Source organism: Tursiops truncatus, chromosome 13 (assembly GCF_011762595.2).
Source record: "Tursiops truncatus isolate mTurTru1 chromosome 13, mTurTru1.mat.Y, whole genome shotgun sequence".
Lineage (NCBI taxonomy): Eukaryota > Metazoa > Chordata > Mammalia > Artiodactyla > Delphinidae > Tursiops > Tursiops truncatus.
Genome location: NC_047046.1, coordinates 37,308,682 through 37,327,210, shown reverse-complemented (window position 1 = coordinate 37,327,210; position 18,529 = coordinate 37,308,682). Strand labels below are relative to the sequence as shown.

Genomic DNA, 18,529 nt, shown 5'->3' with positions numbered 1-18,529 from the left:
ATTTGATGGAGAAATTAAAACCTTTACAGATAAGAAAAAGCTAAGAGAATTCAGCACCACCAAACCAGCTTTACAACAAATGCTAAAGGAACTTCTCTAGGCAGGAAACACAAGAGAAGGAAAAGACTACAAAAACAAACTCAAACAATTAAGAAAATGGTAAAGGGAACATACATATCGATAATTACCTTAAATGTAAATGGATTAAATGCTCCAACCAAAAGACATAGACTGGCTGAATGGATACAAAAACAAGACCTGTACATATGCTATCTACAAAAGACCCACTTCAGACCTATGGACACATACAGACTGAAAGTGAGGGGATGCAAAAGACATTCCATGAAAATGGAGATCAAAAGAAAGCTGGAGTAGCAATCTCATATCAGACAAAATAAAATTTAAAATAAAGACTATTACAAGAGACAAAGAAGGACACTACAAAATGATCAAGGGATGAATCCAAGAAGATATAACAATTGTAAATATTTATGCACCCAACATGGGAGCACCTCAGTACACAAGGCAAATGCTAAGAGCCATAAACAGGGAAATCAACGGTAACACAATCATAGTAGGGGACTTTGACACCCCACTTTCACCAATGGACAGATCATCCAAAATGAAAGTAAATAAGGAAACACAAGCTTTAAATGACACATTAAACAAGATGCACTTAATTGATATTTGTAGGACATTCCATCCAAAAACAACAGAATACACTTTCTTCACAAGTACTCATGGAACACTCTTCAGGATAGATCATATCTTGGGTCACAAATCAAGCCTTGGGAAATTTAAGAAAATTGAAATCATATCAAGTATCATTCCCGACCACAACGCTATGAGACTAGATATCAATTATAGGAAAAAGTCTGTAAAAAATACAAACACATGGAGGCTAAACAATACATGACTTAATAACCAAGAGATCACTGAAGACATCAAAGAGGAAATCAAAAAATACCTAGAAACAAATGACAATGAAAACACGACGACCCAAAACCTATGGGATGCAGCAAAAGCAGTTTTAAGAGGGAATTTTATAACAATACAATCCTACCTCAAGAAACAACAAACATCTCAAATAAACAACCTAAACTTACACCTAAAGAAATTAGAGAAATAAGAACAAAAAACCCCAAAGTGAGCAGAAGGAAAGAAAGCATAAAGATCCGATCAGAAATAAACAAAAAAGATATGAAGGAAACAGTGGCAAAGATCAATAAAATTAAAAGCTGGTTCTTTAAGAAGATAAACAAAATTGATAAACCATTAGCCAGACTAACCAAGAAAAAAAGGGAGAAGACTCAAATCAACAGAATTAGAAATGAAAAAGAAGTAACAACTGACACTGCAGAAATACAAAGTATCATAAGGGATTACTACAAGCAACTATATGCCAATAAATGGACAACCTGGAAGAAATGGAGAAATTCTTAGAAAAGCACAACCTTCCGAGACTGAACCAGGAAGAAATAGAAAATATAAACAAACCAATCACAAGCACTGAAATTGAGACTGTGATTAAAAACCTTCCAACAGGGCTTCCCTGGTGGCGCAGTGGTTGAGAGTCCGCCTGCCAATGCAGGGGACATGGGTTCGTGCCCCAGTCTGGGAAGATCCCACATGCCGCGGAGCGGCTGGGCCCATGAGCCATGGCCGCTGAGCCTGCGCGTCCAGAGCCTGTGCTCCGCAGCAGGAGAGGCCACAGCGGTGAGAGGCCCATGTACCGTTAAAAAAAAAAAAAAAAAAAAAAAAAAACCTTCCAACAAACAAAAGCCCAGGACTAGATGGCTTCACAGGTGAATTCTATCAAACATTTAGAGAAGAGCTAACACCTATCCTTCTCAAACTCTTCCAAAATATAGCAGAGGGAAGAACACTCCCAAACTCATTCTAAGAGGCCACCATCACCGTGATACCAAAATCAGACAACGATGTCACAAAAAAAGAAAACTACAGGCCAATATCACAGATGCAAAAATCCTCAACAAAATACTAGCAAACAGAATCCAACAGCACATTAAAAGGCTCATACACCATGATGACGTGGAGTTTATCCCAGGAATGCAAGGATTCTTCAATATACGCAAATCAATCAATGTGATAAACCATATTAACAAAATGAAGGAGAAAAACCATATGATCATCTCAATAGATGCAGAAAAAGCTTTCAACAAAATTCAACACCCACTTTTGATAAAAACTCTCCAGAAAGTAGGCATAGAGGGGAACTACCTCAACATAATAAAGGCCATATATGACAAACCCACAGCCAACATCATTCTCAATGGTGAAAACCTGAAACCATTTCCTTTAAGATCAGGAACAAAACAAGGTTGCACACTCTCACCACTACTATTAAACATAGTTTTGGAAGTCATAGCCACAGCAATCAGAGAATAAAAAGAAATAAAAGGAATCCAAATCAGAAAAGAAAAAGTAAAACTGTCACTGCAGATGACATGATATTATACATAAAGAATCCTAAAGCTGCTACCAGAAAACTACTAGAGCTAACCAATGAATTTGGTAGAGTAGCTGGATACAAAAATTAATGCACAGAAATCTCTTGCATTCCTATACACTAATGATGAAAAATCTGAAGGAGAAATTAAGGAAACACTCCCATTTACCACTGCAACAAAAAGAATAAAATACCTAGGAATAAACCTACCTAAGGAGACAAAAGACCTGTATGCAGAAAACTATAAGACACTGATGAAAGAAATTAAAGATGATACAAACAGATGGAGAGATATACCATGTTCTTGGATTGGAAGAATCAACATTGTGAAAAGGACTATACTACCCAAAGCAATCGACAGATTCAATGTAATTCCTATCAAACTACCCATGGCATTTTTTACAGAACTGGAACAAAAAATTGCACAATTTGTATGGAAAGACAAAAGACCCCCAATAGCCAAAACAATCTTGAGAAAGAAAAATGGAGCTGGAGGAATCAGGCTCCTGGACTTCAGACTATATAACAAAGCTACAGCAATGAAGACAGTATGGTATGGGCACAAAAACAGAAATACAGATCAATGGAACAGGATAGAAAGCTCAGAGATAAACCCACGCACATATCATCACCTTATCTTTGATAAAGGAGGCAAGAATATACAATGGAGAAAATACAGCCTCTTCAATAAGTGGTGCTGGGAAAACTGGACAGCTACATGTAAAAGAATGAAATTAGAACACTCCCTGACACCATACACAAAAATAAACTCAAAATGGATTAAAGACCTAAATGTAAGGCCAGACACTATAAAACTCTTAGAGGAAAACATAGGCAGAACACTCTATGACATAAATTACAACAAGATCCTTTTGACCAACCTCCTAGAGAAATGGAAATAAAAACAAAGATAAACAAATGGGACCTAATGAAACTTAAAACCTTTTGCACAGCAAATGAAACCATAAACAAGACAAAAAGACAACCCTCAGAATGGGAGAAATTATTTGCAAATGAAGCAACTGACAAAGCATTAATCTCCAAAATTTACAAGCAGCTCATGCAGCTCAATATCAAAAAAACAAACAACCCAATCCAAAAATGGGCAGAAGACCTAAATAGACATTTCTCCAAAGAAGATACACAGATTGCTAACAAACACATGAAAAGATGCTCAACATCACTCTAATCATTAGAGAAATGCAAATCAAACCTACAATGAGGTATCATTTCACACCAGTCAGAATGGTCATCATCAAAAAATCTACAAACAGGGCTTCCCCGGTGGCGCAGTGGTTGAGAATCTGCCTGCTAATGCAGGGGACACAGGTTCGAGCCCTGGTCTGGGAGGATCCCACATGCCGCGGAGCAACTAGGCCCGTGAGCCACAACTACTGAGCCTGCGCATCTGGAGCCTGTGCTCCATAACAAGAGAGGCCGCGATAGTGAGAGGCCCGCGCACTGCGATGAAGAGTGGTCCCCGCTTGCCACAACTAGAGAAAGCCCTCACACAGAAATGAAGACCCAACACAGCAGAAATAAATTAATAAACTCCTGCCCCCAACATCTAAAAAAAAAAATTGAGATATAATTTACATACAGTGAAATTCACAGGTTTTAAGTGGTCAGTTCAATAAGTTTAAAAAAAAATCTACGAACAATAAATGCTGGAGAGGGTGTGGAGAAAAGGGAACACTCTTGCACTGTTGGTGGGATGTAAATTGATACAGCCACTATGGAGAACAGTATGGAGGTTCCTTAAAAAACTAAAAATAGAACTACCATAGGACCCAGCAATCCCACTACTGGGCATATACCCTGACAAAACCATAATTCAAAAAGAGCCATGTACCACAATATTCAGTGCAGCACTATTTACAATAGTCAGCACACGGAAGTAACCTAAGTGTCCATCAACAGATGAATGGATAAAGGAGATGTGGCACATATATACGATAGAATATTACTCAGCCATAAAAAGAGACGAAATTGAGTTATTTGTAGTGAAATGGATGGACCTAGAGTCTGTCATACAGAGTGAAGTTAAGTCAGAAAGAGAACAACAAATACTGTATGCTAACACATACATATGGAATCTAAAAAAAAAAAAAAAAGGTTCTGATGAACCTAGGGACAGGACAGGAATAAAGACTCAGACGTAGAGAATGGACTTGAGGACACGGGGAGGGGGAAGGGTAAACTGGGATGAAGTGAGAGAGTAGCATTGACATATATACACTACCAATTGTAAAGTAGCTAGCTAGTGGGAAGCAACTACATAGCACAGGGAGATCAGCTTGGTGCTTTGTTTCCACCTAGAGAGGTTGGATAGGAAGGGTGGGAGGGAGATGCAAGAGGGAGGGGATATGGGGTATACGTATGCATATAGCTGATTCACTTTGTTATACAGCAAAAACTAACACAACACTGTAAAGCAATTATACTCCAAGAAAGATGTTCAGGGCTTCCCTGGTGGCGCAGTGGTTGAGAGTCTGCCTGCCGATGCAGGGGACACGGGTTCGTGCCCCGGTCCGGGAAGATCCCACATGACGCGGAGCGGCTGGGCCCGTGAACCATGGCCGCTGAGCCTGCGCGTCCGGAGCCTCTGCTCCGCAAGGGGAGAGGCCACAACAGTGAGAGGCCCATGTACCGCCAAAAAAAAAAAAAAAAAAAAAGATGTTCAAAAATATATATAAGCCAATATAATTTGGGAGAATAATAATTAGGACACCAAACTAAATATAAATATAGTGGCTTTCCATTAAGATTTCATTAAGTTAATGTTTTTCTCCCTTTGGATTAAATTACATCAGGCCAAAATGAACTTGCCACAGAGCAAATTTTCCAAGGAATGAAAACAACATTTACTAGGGGACACAAACACAGTTTAAGGAAAAAAAAAATTTTTTTAAGATATTTTTTAACCAGATGGAAGGCTTTACTTACAAAATGTAAAAGGTCATAAAAGTCCCCCTTTTTGGGGTAATCATAATTTTTTTAAACAAGCCAAAGTGAATATTATTAATATACAAGTGAGACTTTTAGTTCTTTAAAATGCAGTGGGGAGTAATTTTTTCTAAACAGTAAAAAGGAAAATCCCTCTGAGATTGTGAAGTCACAGAATTTGAGACTAAAAATTTGCTCACGTCAAGACATTGTTAGTTAACCATCTGTTCTGCATGTGTTTGTGTGTGCTTTCTTAAAGAAAGCATTTTGTCTCCCCTGTGGTAATGATGTAGATTGCAAAATATTTAAACTATTGTTGGAACAATGTGTACCACACCAGATAATCGCTATACTTGGCTGATTTGATAGTAAACAAGGCAAGCTCTTTTCTCATGCAATTCATTACCAACACAAGCTAGCAGAGCGCATGCAACAGTGAAAGGGAAATAGGACCACATGATAGAAGATGTGGATCTGAATGTCTAATTCCAGGCCGGTGTGAATGAATAAAATCTCAGTGAAGAACCAAGTAGGCAGAAGCCCTACAGTCTATGGGAGATTCCCCACCACCCCATCTATCTAATCCAGCTCCTTGTACTGTCTAGTCCTTACTGCCCTTATTTTAATTCACAGCTTTCCTATAGCATTTTTTTTTTGGGGGGGGGTACGCGGGCCTCTCACTGTCGTGGTCTCTCCCGTTGTGGAGCACAGGCTCCGGACGCGCAGGCCCAGCAGCCATGGCTCACGGGCCCAGCCGCTCCGCGGCATGTGGGATTCTCCCGGACCGGGGCACGAACCCGTGTCCCCTGCATCGGCAGGCAGACTCCCAACCACTGCGCCACCAGGGAAGCCCTAATTCTCAGCTTTTATCACTGCCTGGCATTACAGGTATACTGTTTATTCATTTATTTCCTGCCTCAGGTCAGGGCTCTGGTTTGCTTATTGTAGCATCTCCAGCTCCTAGAACAGGACCTGACACAAGAAAGTTCTCAATAAATATTTGGTGAAAAATGAATAAATCCTTTGGAGAACTGCAGACTCTGTACCTGGATAACTCTGCATATTAATTACCCCTGTTTTGAAAAATTATATTTTCTCAGAGCTCTTTCCTAGTTTAATTATTTATTAATAAATGATCAGCTATTAACAGTACATTTTGAAAAATGTTCTCTTTCAATGATATAGTAAATTTGAAACTTGAATTTGAATTAAAAATCTCTAAGGTTTTATTTGTACAGACAAAACTGCTAAGAATATGAGTATAAATGGACTAAGCTAAATTTATAAATCCAAGCTAGTATATAAAAAGTAGGAATTTTTTTAAACTGAAAAGTCTATTTTAAATTATTTTCAACCTATCTTTATACCACAAAAAAAAATAATTATACAGATACAAATCTAACCAAAGGACTGAATATTCTAAAAAAGAGGGAAAACGTTTACTGTAAAGCCATTGTTGCCTAAAAGAACATTTTTAGAACCCAAAATGAAAAATATGATGAGTAATAAAAATTAGTATTCCTGACAAATGTTTTGTTAGCCCAAGGGGTCAAAATTTTTAAAATACAGGATGACCCCAGGATTATATCCTTCATCAATTTTGCATGTAAGTGGTTGCCCACTTCAAGTGTATTTAAGTGGGTGGCAACATATTGGAACTATGGTCACATCATGTGGCCTCTTATATAGCTGGTTAACACATTTTATGGTGACTGGCCTACTGTCGTGGGATTTCGATCACACACTTCATACTTTGCATCTCTGTCTTATGATATCCTGAAAATTCTTCAGGACAAGGATCATGTCTTATTCATGTTTATTTCTTGAAGCACCTTGGAGAGTGCCTGGCACACAGTTGGTGCTGAATAAAAATCACAGTTGAAAGAGTGGATGACCCATGGAATGCGGAAGAGGAAGGAGAGAGTAAAGGAAAGGACAACTGAGGTTTCCACCTTGGGTGAATAGTGACGGTGCTGATGATGGTGGGATTCAAGAGGAGGAGCACACTGGGAGGAAACAAATGAGTTTGACTTTGGACCTTTGAGTTTGAGGTCCTATTACATATCTGGGTGGAGTTGTCCAGTGAGTAGTTGGGAAAACTGGGCTACAGCTCAGAAGTACCAGGGCTCCTTCTCAGATTCACTTGTTCTTGGCTCCTTGCAACATACAGAGGGGTATGATGGAAAAGCAGCAGCAACAGTAGTAGTTGTAAGTGATGATAAGGATGCTGCTGCTGCCGTTGCTGATAATAATAATAATAATTGATAACACTTATTGATCCACTGCCATGTGCCAGGCACTGTGCTAATGGTTTATATACATGATCTCATTTATTACAGAAACCCAATGAGTACCCAATGGGTACTCTCCCAGTGTTACTTAGGGAGAGTAAATAACTTGTCTGTGGTCTGTTACAAGGCCATACCCTTAATCATTTTACTAAAATCCAAACCAACCCAAAAAGACTTGAGCAGTATAAGGAAAGAGCGCTGCTGCCCTTAACTCTAAACATGTATCTTCTCTGTAAGTCCACCTACACTCAGGTCTGGAACTGCATCCATGGTGAATCTAGATTTGATTATGTCCATTCATTAATTTCATTAATTTAGTCATTCATTTACTAACAAATATATATTCAGTGCCAGATATTACGTTAAGTGCCAACATCTACACCGAAGAGCTAGTTCTGAAATCTACATGAAAACAACTAAGTACTGAAATAATGTTATCACCAGCAATAACATTAAAATGATGATAGCAGGAGTTTATAAAACACAGCGAAAGAGGCAACAGCGTATGTGGACACTCCTACTGCAAAAGGAGGCTGGGGTCCAGGAATCCACGCTCAGCTCAGATACTAATCTGGCTATAAAACCTCATTGAAACCTGGGTCGCAACGTCCTTATATAAAAATTAAGGGGTAAGATTACCGTCAGTTCTGCTATATCGCTTGTTTTGAAAAATACACATTCCTTCCAACCCATCTGACAGATTAGGGAACAATCTGAGCATGACATGGATTTTGCTTTTTTGCTTTTGCACCATTTCTCCTGTGACAGACACCAAGAGAAGGCAGAAAACTTCATCCAGCTGAACTGAGACATGCTGGAATACACAAGACGCACATGCACTTGCAACTCTAATTATCTACCAGCTACCTCTTTCACCAAATGTTGTGAGCCACAGCCATCCACATCTGGTGCTAGAACTTTCCATCTGATATCAGATAACCCTCCTTCCGCCCCTTCACAAAAGCTCACAAGCTGCCACCCTTCCAGCCTCGACTTCCTCAAGCAAACTTTTCAAAGTCAAGTGTCATGTTTATTGTAGTATTGATCTAGTTCTTAACCATTTAACATGTGTGAAACTGCGCTAACATTTTTATTAGGATCTTATCTCTTTTTTAATATATGTCACTGGCCAAGCTGTTGAGAGTTGTGTCGCTTACCCTACTTTTACCCTAAGCCTGGGTTTTCATCGCTTGATATTACACAGTGTGGTTTTCAGGAAGGCCATGCATTGCATGGAAGCAGCAGTGACTGTTCTCAGGTGGTTTTCAGATTTAACATTCAGTTCTGCCTGCTTCACTATGCCGTCCCTGGACTGAATGTTTGCCTTTGGTGCTCCTTTAAACAAAACTTAACACCGAATCACATCAATAGGAGGCTGAAAATAAAGACTTATTTAAGTCTGAGCTTAAGGATCAAAGGATCCAGTCATAGCATTAAATGACCACCCACTCCCTCTGCATTTTGCTCCTCCCTCAGGGAGAGCACCTACTTCCTTGCACATGGAGGTTCAGCACTTTAAGAAGCCTGTCCCTGGGTCTCCTACCCCAACCAAAGACGCTTGGGGCTTCACTTAAGGCAGGACTCGTATGGGTCCAAGAAACTTCATATAGTCTGAAGGCTATTGGAGGGCTGCTGCCAGTTTCTTCTCTGAGACTCTTGTGGTTACTGAACAATTGGTTTCTTAGAAGATTCTGGCATCCCCCGGAGGCCCTGGCATCAAGTTGTTGCTCAGCCCAGAGGCCAATCAGCTCTAAGAGTCATCACTTACAGAAGACAACAAAAGGCTTTACAGGCCTGGTCAGACCATCACATCCTGAATCCAGGACTGTCCTGCTGATAAAAAGTCTGGAGAAGAGGTTTGCTTGTGGCAGGTGGTAATCTCCTAAATATAATTATTGTGAGAGAGAAAGAGAAGAAAGCAGGAGGGTTAAGTACCCTGCAAAGCCCACCACAAACATCAAACTCACACCCCAAGAGTGAGTCATTACACAAATATATGAGGCCATTGTTATTATTACTAATAATATAACACTGCTGAAATATTATCCATACATCATTAAGCCATTCTCATTTGTTGGGAAAAAGGTATAGGAATTGTCAGAATATATGCTTTCCACTGCTAACAAAATACTGTGAAAGAACATGCCACCAACTGTAAGGAGGTAAAAGCATCATGTGAAAATGCAAGAAATAAAAGAAGATACTAAATATTTAAAATTGCAGATATTAAAAAATATATAAACCAATAATGGCTGAGAATGATCCAGAAAGATAAATGCAGTACACGATATTTCATGACAGATCTCCATTGGGGCTAATGTTTTGCTTCCATAATCAACTGTGTGCTAGGTCTGGCTTGGTGCCTACATTTCTATCACCCATGTTTCCGTATTGTCTGAGGAGGCACATCTGGCCCATTCTTCCCCCGCAACACTTCTCTTGGCCACTCGTTCTCAGGACAGGTCTTTGTCACTGTCTTGATCAGCTCAGGCTGCCACCACCTCTTGCCAAGTGTGACACAACAGACTGTTCAATTCAAATCCTTATCTCAGATCACTCTTCTCTCCAATCACTTCCCTCCTCAGACTGCCATCAAAATTATCTTCCCAAATCTCCTATCTGAAGCTCACTCTCCCCCGCAATCACACAGTGGCTCCCTTTCCCTCAGACTCCTTCCCATGGCTTTTAATGCAAACAACCTCCCCACTGTACCCCACTGATTTGGCCTAGACTATTTTTTCCTGCTTCATCTCTCATCAGAGCCATCCACCAAGTGAGCCAAACCACTTGCCATTCCCAGAAGTGCCCCACCTGACCCCTCCTCCAGGCGAACACTCACACCATTTGCTTAGCTTGGAGTGTCAATCCCTCACCCTTGCCTATTTTCCCATTGACATCCCTGATCTCCACTAGCAGCTTTTTGGTGTCTGACTTACTCCTGATATTATAATTCTCTTCACTTATACTTCCCTAGCTGGATTCTGAGTTTCCTAAAGATTTTAGCAGCCAGCACACTCTCTCAAACATAATAAACACTCTATTAATGTTCACTAAAATGTAACTGAGCTGAACTTCAAATTAGGGAAAAGATGAGAAGTTAAGATCTTTGGTATATATATATATATATATATATATGGCTGATACATATTTGAAGTTTCTTTTTATACACTGGCTTTTTCTGAATATCCAGAGTTAGACACAGCATGCAGAATTTTGCCAACTTAAAAAAAAAAAATCCTTCTGGATATCCAAAATCTGGATATCGTATTATATTGAGTAACCTTCTACACCTAAGTTGAAGAAACTCATTTGTTTTCAAAATGCAAAAAGTGTTGAAATATAAGGACTATTATCGATGGGTCAGCCTGAAGAATTTCCTGGAACTTTACACTCTCGTTTCTGATAACACACAACAGAAATTTGGACTGAAATCTAGACTCTTTATCTCCTGCTCACAGCAAAGGTCCACAAAAGACTGTGATTGTGTTTCTGGCAGTCAGATATTCTTAATAACCGTTCACCTTTCCCCTTTGGTCTTCATGTGTCTGTGTCGTCTCTGGAGAGAATTTAAGTCAGAATCCGTGACTAATGTGCAGAGTATGTCAGCCAGACCATCCTTCCAGTTAGCCATCAACTCTCTGTCATAACATTGCTTCTTGGTCAAGTTCCTCGACTGCATGAAAAAAAACCCTACTTAGTGATTAAAATTATGCTCAAATAGGCCCTGCACTGCCAGGGGACTAGCCAGAGAAATGGGGTCTTTCTCATCTAGACATGGGTTTATTTTGCAGGTAATAAAGGAAAAAAGAAAGTAGGCTTTCAGGAATTTAGATCTGGGGTCCCACACTGTACATGCAGCTTTTGGTCTAGACATTACATAGGTCTCTTCTGTGTTTGACTGGGATTCTTAGGCCCTAATACCAGCCTACCTGGGAGTCACCTGAACCAAAAGTCATGACCAGAGGCAGGTATCACAGCAGGTGTATTGTCTTCCTCTAAACAGCTATGGAAGAGTTTTTCTGTATTGTTCTGTGATGATCTGTGTGTTCACCACTCCTCTACACCCAGACTGCAAGTTTCTTGAGGTCAAGGTCCACGTTCCATATTTTATTTGTATCCCTCGCATGGCTGATAGAGTCACCAATGTTGAAATATTTAGCACATGCTCCATAAATATCTTCAATTAATTGATTTTGCCCTAAAAAGATAAGTAACACAATCCTTGTGGTCTTCAGATATTTCTAGCTCATAACTTGAAATAACCACACATTTACATAACCCAGGAGCTTCTAAGGCGAAAAGCAATTCGGTGAGGAGAATAAAACTGGATATGGGGGTGCGGAGGGCAGAGGAGGCAACAGTCACTGAGGGGAAATTACAGGGTGTAGTGGGCTGTCGGGCCCCAAACCAGGACCTCTCTTACCAGGACTGTATATTTTCAGAGAACAGCTCCATTAAATATTGATGATAGGACTATGAAAGGCCTAGAATTAAATTCCAATCCTGTTTTAATTTTATGGGTCATGCAACATAAAGAGCGAGGGAGAACAGCTGGGCCACTGGGCCACAATGCACATGTTCACAGCTGGAAGAGATCGGAGATGACCCGAGTTAAATTAGCTTCGGGGTGGCCACCTGCACAACATTTTCATTTCTCTAAAATTCTTTCCCCTGCCCATGTTGACCTGTCCCATGACTCTCCACTTAAACTGGATTTTTTTTTTCAAGTCTATTTCCGTAGCCTCTTTTCTCCCCTACACTCAAGCTGGTTTTCACTGCGTTGCTGGTGCATGTGCACACACGGAATGAGGAACTTGCAGTCGTTTGCTGAACTGGTCGAGTTCTCTCTCTTTCGTATATTCCTAAGTACAATTAGAAAGGACAGGAAATGACTCCAGGGCTAAAAGTTTTATTCTGATTTGGATAAGTGGCTTGAGTCAACCCAGATGGTGATACTTCATACGACAGCATTCGAGTTAAAAGAAAAGTCTTTGGAGAAATAATAACAATGACAAGAGTTTGCATCGACTTAGCCCTCACCAGGTGCCAGACACTTTTGTAAGCTCTTTTGCATCGATTAATGTATTTAATGGACTGTTTGAGCTACAAATTGGGTACCAAAGAATCCCTAATATTTCTCTGGCAACGAATAAAATAGACTAAGGAAAGTAGACGCTAAAGCTTTGACCTGTCATCTGAAAGCACACATATTTCTAAAGAAATACACTTTTTAGATATTTACAGTTTATATACATATGTTACATGTACACAGTCAATTATAATTCAGCTTTGAACTGGGTATATTTTGAGTTTAACTTTTTAAAAAATTATGAAAGGGGTAAGGCGACATATGTGCTAGATTATAAGGTAAAAGCCATGTTCTTAAATAAATGTAACAAAGGAATTAATTTGGCCATAGAGATACTATTGGATATAAAAAGGTAGACATGAGTGATTTCAGATGTAAAGTCAGAGTGCCAGCTCAGACCTCCTGCTATTACAACCCAGGCTGAGAAATGAATTAATCATTTACTTTTCCTAACTCTTTTCTTGTAATCTGATAGCTTAGCCTCCAATATAAGGTGGTACTATATCATGGAGCTAAAATAATTCCAAAATTTAATATACTCTATATTTCTGACAACTATTTATTATTTTTAACCATATTAAAACCTTAAGTGAACATCTGTCATTTTACTTCCAATACTTGGAAGGTTTATATGCCAAGTTTAGCTTCACTTTATGAAAAAAGAAGGTATACAGTGGAAGATCGAAAGTTCTCATTCCATAAAGCCCCAATCACCCCACAGCTACAAACTTTCATTGAATGTCTCTGAGAAGCCACGGAAGAAAGAACAGACCTGAAGTTAGGGGACAAGGCCACAATTACGGGAAGTCAGGTGCAACTGGCAGGAAGGAATAATAAATAAAGGAAGCAGGAATAATAATTTTGCATAGGAACTGGCTGACTTTAACATGATTTGTCTCTCTGGGAAACTCTGTCAAGACCCAACTCAAACCTCTCTTCCTGCCTCTGACAGTGTCCTTGCTCTAAGAAATCAGCTGCACCCCAGCATTCTTCGTACATACTTCGTTTATAGTTCTTTGTTTCCATGTCTGCCTTTTCCTCAAAACCATGAACAACGGAAGAGTTTTTTGTGCGTTTGTTTTCTCTTATTCACTGTCCATACGCCTAGACCAACCAAAATGGTACATTCTCTTGAGTGCTTAATAGGTATTTGTTAGATAAATGAATGAGTGAATGAACAAATGAATGGGAAGAGGTAGCTAGGCTATCAAAGGAGAGAAGACCTAGAGAAGAGAGGAGAGAATCAAACTAATAACCACAGCAATTCAAATTTTCTGAACCTCACGGTCTCCAGAAGCACGATTTTTTTTCCATTTTCCTAATTTTATCTATCATCTATCTATCTATCTATCTGACAATCTTATTGAGATATAATTCATATACCATCTATCTGGAGAACAGCATGTGCAGTAATAATAGGGAAATAGGACTAATATTATACCTTACATGTGATTAAAGTTTTACATAAAAGCATATTCACATAGGTTAATGCACTGGATTCTTTCAAAAGTTCTTTGAGTTACATACCATAGATTTTATCATCCCCATTGTACATATCAGGTACCTGATTCACAATTACAGATGATTCTGGGAAATGCTGGCTTAGTTAATCAGGGTCCCTACAGTGGTGCTTCACTTTAAAGTGTTAGGCACATAGTACATCTCCAAAGAAGGTTACACTGGGCAGCTTTTCCTGCACTGATATGATCAACAGGCATTTTTCCAAGGGTCACCTTTGGAGACTATTTTGAAAGAATACATTTTGGGAAACACTGTGCTTAGTCATTCAGCATTCAGTTGGAAGTGTCTGTCATACTATATGACAATGGGTATATAATGGTGAACAATGCAGACACAGTCCTCTGCCACACTAGACTGCAGTTCAGGCATCCATGGGGATGGACACAGGCAGACTGTCCACACGCCTGTACCAACCACAGCGGTGTCGATTCTACCTCATGCTCATGTTTTCCTTTTACCAGTGCATGTGCCCCTATAAAAACCCCGGTAAAAAACTTTGGGACAAAGTTCATTTTCTTTATACAGTACTCAACAGGAAACTAATAATATCTCTTGGTCTAATGTAATCGGTCAAATGTTTTAAAAAATCATATCAGATCCAGAAGATCGATTTCTTTCAGTCAATAGGTTTAACAACTAGGGATGTTCCTTACCCAGATTTGTAAGAAAAAGAAAATATTTGGGGGTCAGAAGGACACTAAGTCAACAAACATTTATTGACCATCTACTCTGTGTGGATGAATGAGACAAAATGTCTCCCCTCAAGCTGTACAGAGCCTGCAGAACAGGAAAGTCGAACGAACATTATCATCCTATGCAATGAATGCCATAATAAAAGAATGGAATGCATGATACTGGAACACCAAAAGCGGGACATGAAAATCAGCTGGAGGTGGGGCAGAGGGGATGAAGTGGCAGAGGAATATAATGCTTAAATGGAGCCTTGAATTGACGCTTCTGATGACCGTCGTCAAGGCAGGGATTCTGAGACTGTATGCCAACCTTGTGCTCCTCGGTGCTGGGGATGTCCAAGGGGTAAGTCAGACAACGGTGCAGAGACGGAAGAAGAGGTCACGAAGCATGCAACGTGGGCTGGCATTTTCTCTCCTCCTCATGCATCCTGGGGTTCACCAATATTCCATCTCCACGGTATTTCCTTCGGAGATGGGTTATAAATTCAAGCCTTTGATTATGATGCGTACGCAGAGGGCATTTGAATCTTTACCTTCAGTCCTGACTTCTCTCCTGAGCTCTTCATGGATGGGTCCAGCTCTCTGTAGATACTTCTACTTGGAAATCTTCTCCTCACCTCACCTGTTGACCTCACACTAGGTAAGAGCAACAGATCACCTCGCAAGTGTTCCTGATTTCAAGCTTTCCTTTCTTTCAATCCATTTCATACACTGCAGCTGACCTAATGCTCCTAAAACAGAGGTTTTGCGTGCCTTCCACCATATGACAGCTTCTAGATGTTCTACAGGGATCTCCAATGACTCCCCTGTCCCACTCAGAACAGGGTCCTGGCATAAAAGACAGGAGCAGAGGCAGGCTTCCTGCCTCTGGGTCTGGACTGCCATGACCTTGGGCAAATAACTAAGCCTGGGAGGACTAAATAAGAAAACCCAGGCCAATGCTTAGCACAGATCCAGCACTTAATTCCCCTCAGTAAGGAAGGCTTACTTATTAAGTTCTGCTTGTTCCTGCCTTTAGCTCTTTGAATATACTGCTTCTGTTATGTGTGTTCACGTGTGTTCATCCTGCTTGCGAAACTTGCCCTCAGCACCACAGCCCAGAGCGACCTCTGCTTTCTCTAAACTCCTAGGACCTTTACTACCAGCTCCTCTACACAATCTAGAGCCATGTCTCTGAAGGCTAGAAGCCCCTGTAAGAGCTCATCTGGTCCAGTCACCTGCTGGCTGGTGAGGCATCTCTTTTTCCTGATGAATCATGTCTCATATAAAATCCTGATTGTTCCCTAATTTTCTATACGTGTGTTAACATGGAATATATATACATATATATGAAAAGAATGTATTCTGTACGTGCATATTCTTTCCAACTATGTTGGAAGCTCCTGAAGAACAAATTCTTTTATAATTTTTCCCATGGCACCTAAATATAGTATGTACTTAATGAGTATTTAACTGACTTTAAGTATTTCAGATTGGAGTTAAATGATGGATCAAAATCTCCAAATCTGGAAAAAATAGATACATCAATTTTCTCATGGTTGAAAGAAACCAAAGGTCAAACCTGAAAGAACTCAATTACCCTGTGTCTCACTTTCATGTGTTCTGGTTGGTAAAGTGAAACCACTCTAACTTTTTGTTTAAATCTCCTTCTGGCCTTCTATTGGAATGGTGGTTGAGAATAGTTGGCTCTGGAAGTGAGGCTGTCCTATCAGGTTTTCATGGGAATGTGTGTGTGTTCGTGACCCCTAAGGTGCTCTTGGCTCCAGCTCTGTGGCTGTATTCCCTTTGCCTAATGGTGCAGGCAGAGGAGAAGGGGGTGGAAATGGATTGTGAGGCTGCAGCATAAGGATAAGGGTTACGTTATGATGAAACAGAAAAGGGAAAGGAAAAAGGAGCATGCTCTCCAAAGTTTTTGATCAGACACCCTTATCAGAAACAAAGCAATGAGCAAGCATCCTTGAGTATATGTATTTATTTATAAATGATATATACCTGTAATCTTTATCCATCATTAAAGAACATTACAACTTACATGTCTTTCTCTCTTTTCAAATAAAAGACAAGCAAACATGGTTATCACTTTGGAGACCACTGGGGTAGAATCTAGAATCCCTAGCTAAGGGCTGGTTCCGTAAAAAGCCTGCGGCAGGTGAAAGTGCTGATGTAATTGAAGCCACACCTAAAAGTAACACACCATCTGTACAGTTAATAAAGTCATGTAGATAGAAACTATAATACGCCCATATTTACATTTCAGTGTAAAATGTAAGAAGCAGCTTTGATTCGAAATTAATTTATTTTTGAGACATGATATTTCCAGAAGCGGCTTCCAGTCCTGTCACTCAACATTTTTTAGAGGGATATTCCTTCGTTTCTTTGGGGTTTTTTTTGGGAGGGGGGATGGAATAGAGAGGGCAAAGTAAAAGTTAAAATATAAGTACAGGTATGAAAAACAAGAAAACTCTTTCCCCAGTGTGAAAACCACTCATTTGAAAAACATACATCTCTATGTAAATGAGATAGACACATGATATTTCCATATTGCCTTAAAGCAAGAAATTTAGAGTTGTCAGAAATCATATCCTGAAATCGTCTCACCGAGCCCCAAAACCAACGGTGACCACAGTTCTCACAGTGGTATACAAGATTTGACAAGGCTTTTCCAGATCTAGAAAAATACTTCCTCCTTGATTTGTTATGTTTTGTTTCTACTTTATCAGTTTAAGATATTTTTCCTTATGGATTATTTTACAACAGAGGTCAAATCTGACTCATTACCCTCCTCATATAACATTTACAGTTTGTTTCTTGCAGTTGAAAATGGTTTTCCCACATGATATTTGCAGTCTGAGGTGAACATATAATAATCAAACCTGACCGGGGGGCGGTACTTTTCACTGTGACCAATTGTGTCAGCAGATTCCATTCGGTGGGGATTTCAGAGCACCCTGGAAAATACGTTATCAGTCTCACCTAGGTCGTAGCTACTGTTTCCCAACCTTGCTCCTCTTAACTTGCAGATGTTGTTTACATTATAATGTGAGATCTTATTCATCTAAATGCCAATTATTCTTATTTATGAAAATTCTGATAGGGATAAATGGACATATATCTTTTTTTTTTAACAGAACAGCTTTATTGAGATATATTCACATATCACAGGATTCAACCATTTAAAGTGTTCAATTCAAAGGTTTTTAGTATATTCAACCATTTACAGTGTTCAATTCAATGGTTTTTAGTATATTCAACCATTTAAAGTGTTCAATTCAATGGTTTTTAGTATATTCATAGAGGTGTGCAACGATCACTATAATCAATCTAAGAATATTTTCATCATCCCAGAAAGAGACCAAATACCCACTAACAGTTCTCCAGCTCCTATACCTGCCTGGCAACCACTAATCTACTTCCATCCCTACAGATTTTCCTGTTTGGATGTTTCGTATAAAAATAACCCTTTTGGGGCTTCCCTGGTGGCGCAGTGGTTGAGAGTCCGCCTGCCGATGCAGGGGACGTG

General features: G+C 39.7%; 1 protein-coding gene across 3 annotated transcripts in view; it reads right to left on the bottom strand.

Moving 5' to 3' along the window:
- COLEC12 (collectin subfamily member 12) overlaps nucleotides 1–18,529 on the bottom strand; it is a 187,466-nt gene that overhangs the window by 121,106 nt on the left and 47,831 nt on the right. The window contains exon 2 of one of the 3 annotated variants that reach the window (XM_073790569.1): nucleotides 15,320–15,473. The exons of the other annotated variants lie outside the window; for them this stretch is intronic. Within the exon in view, the coding sequence (XP_073646670.1) occupies nucleotides 15,320–15,416 (97 nt within the window). The 5' untranslated portion in view covers nucleotides 15,417–15,473. The remainder of the gene's footprint in view (nucleotides 1–15,319; nucleotides 15,474–18,529) is intronic. 3 annotated transcript variants of the gene reach the window in all.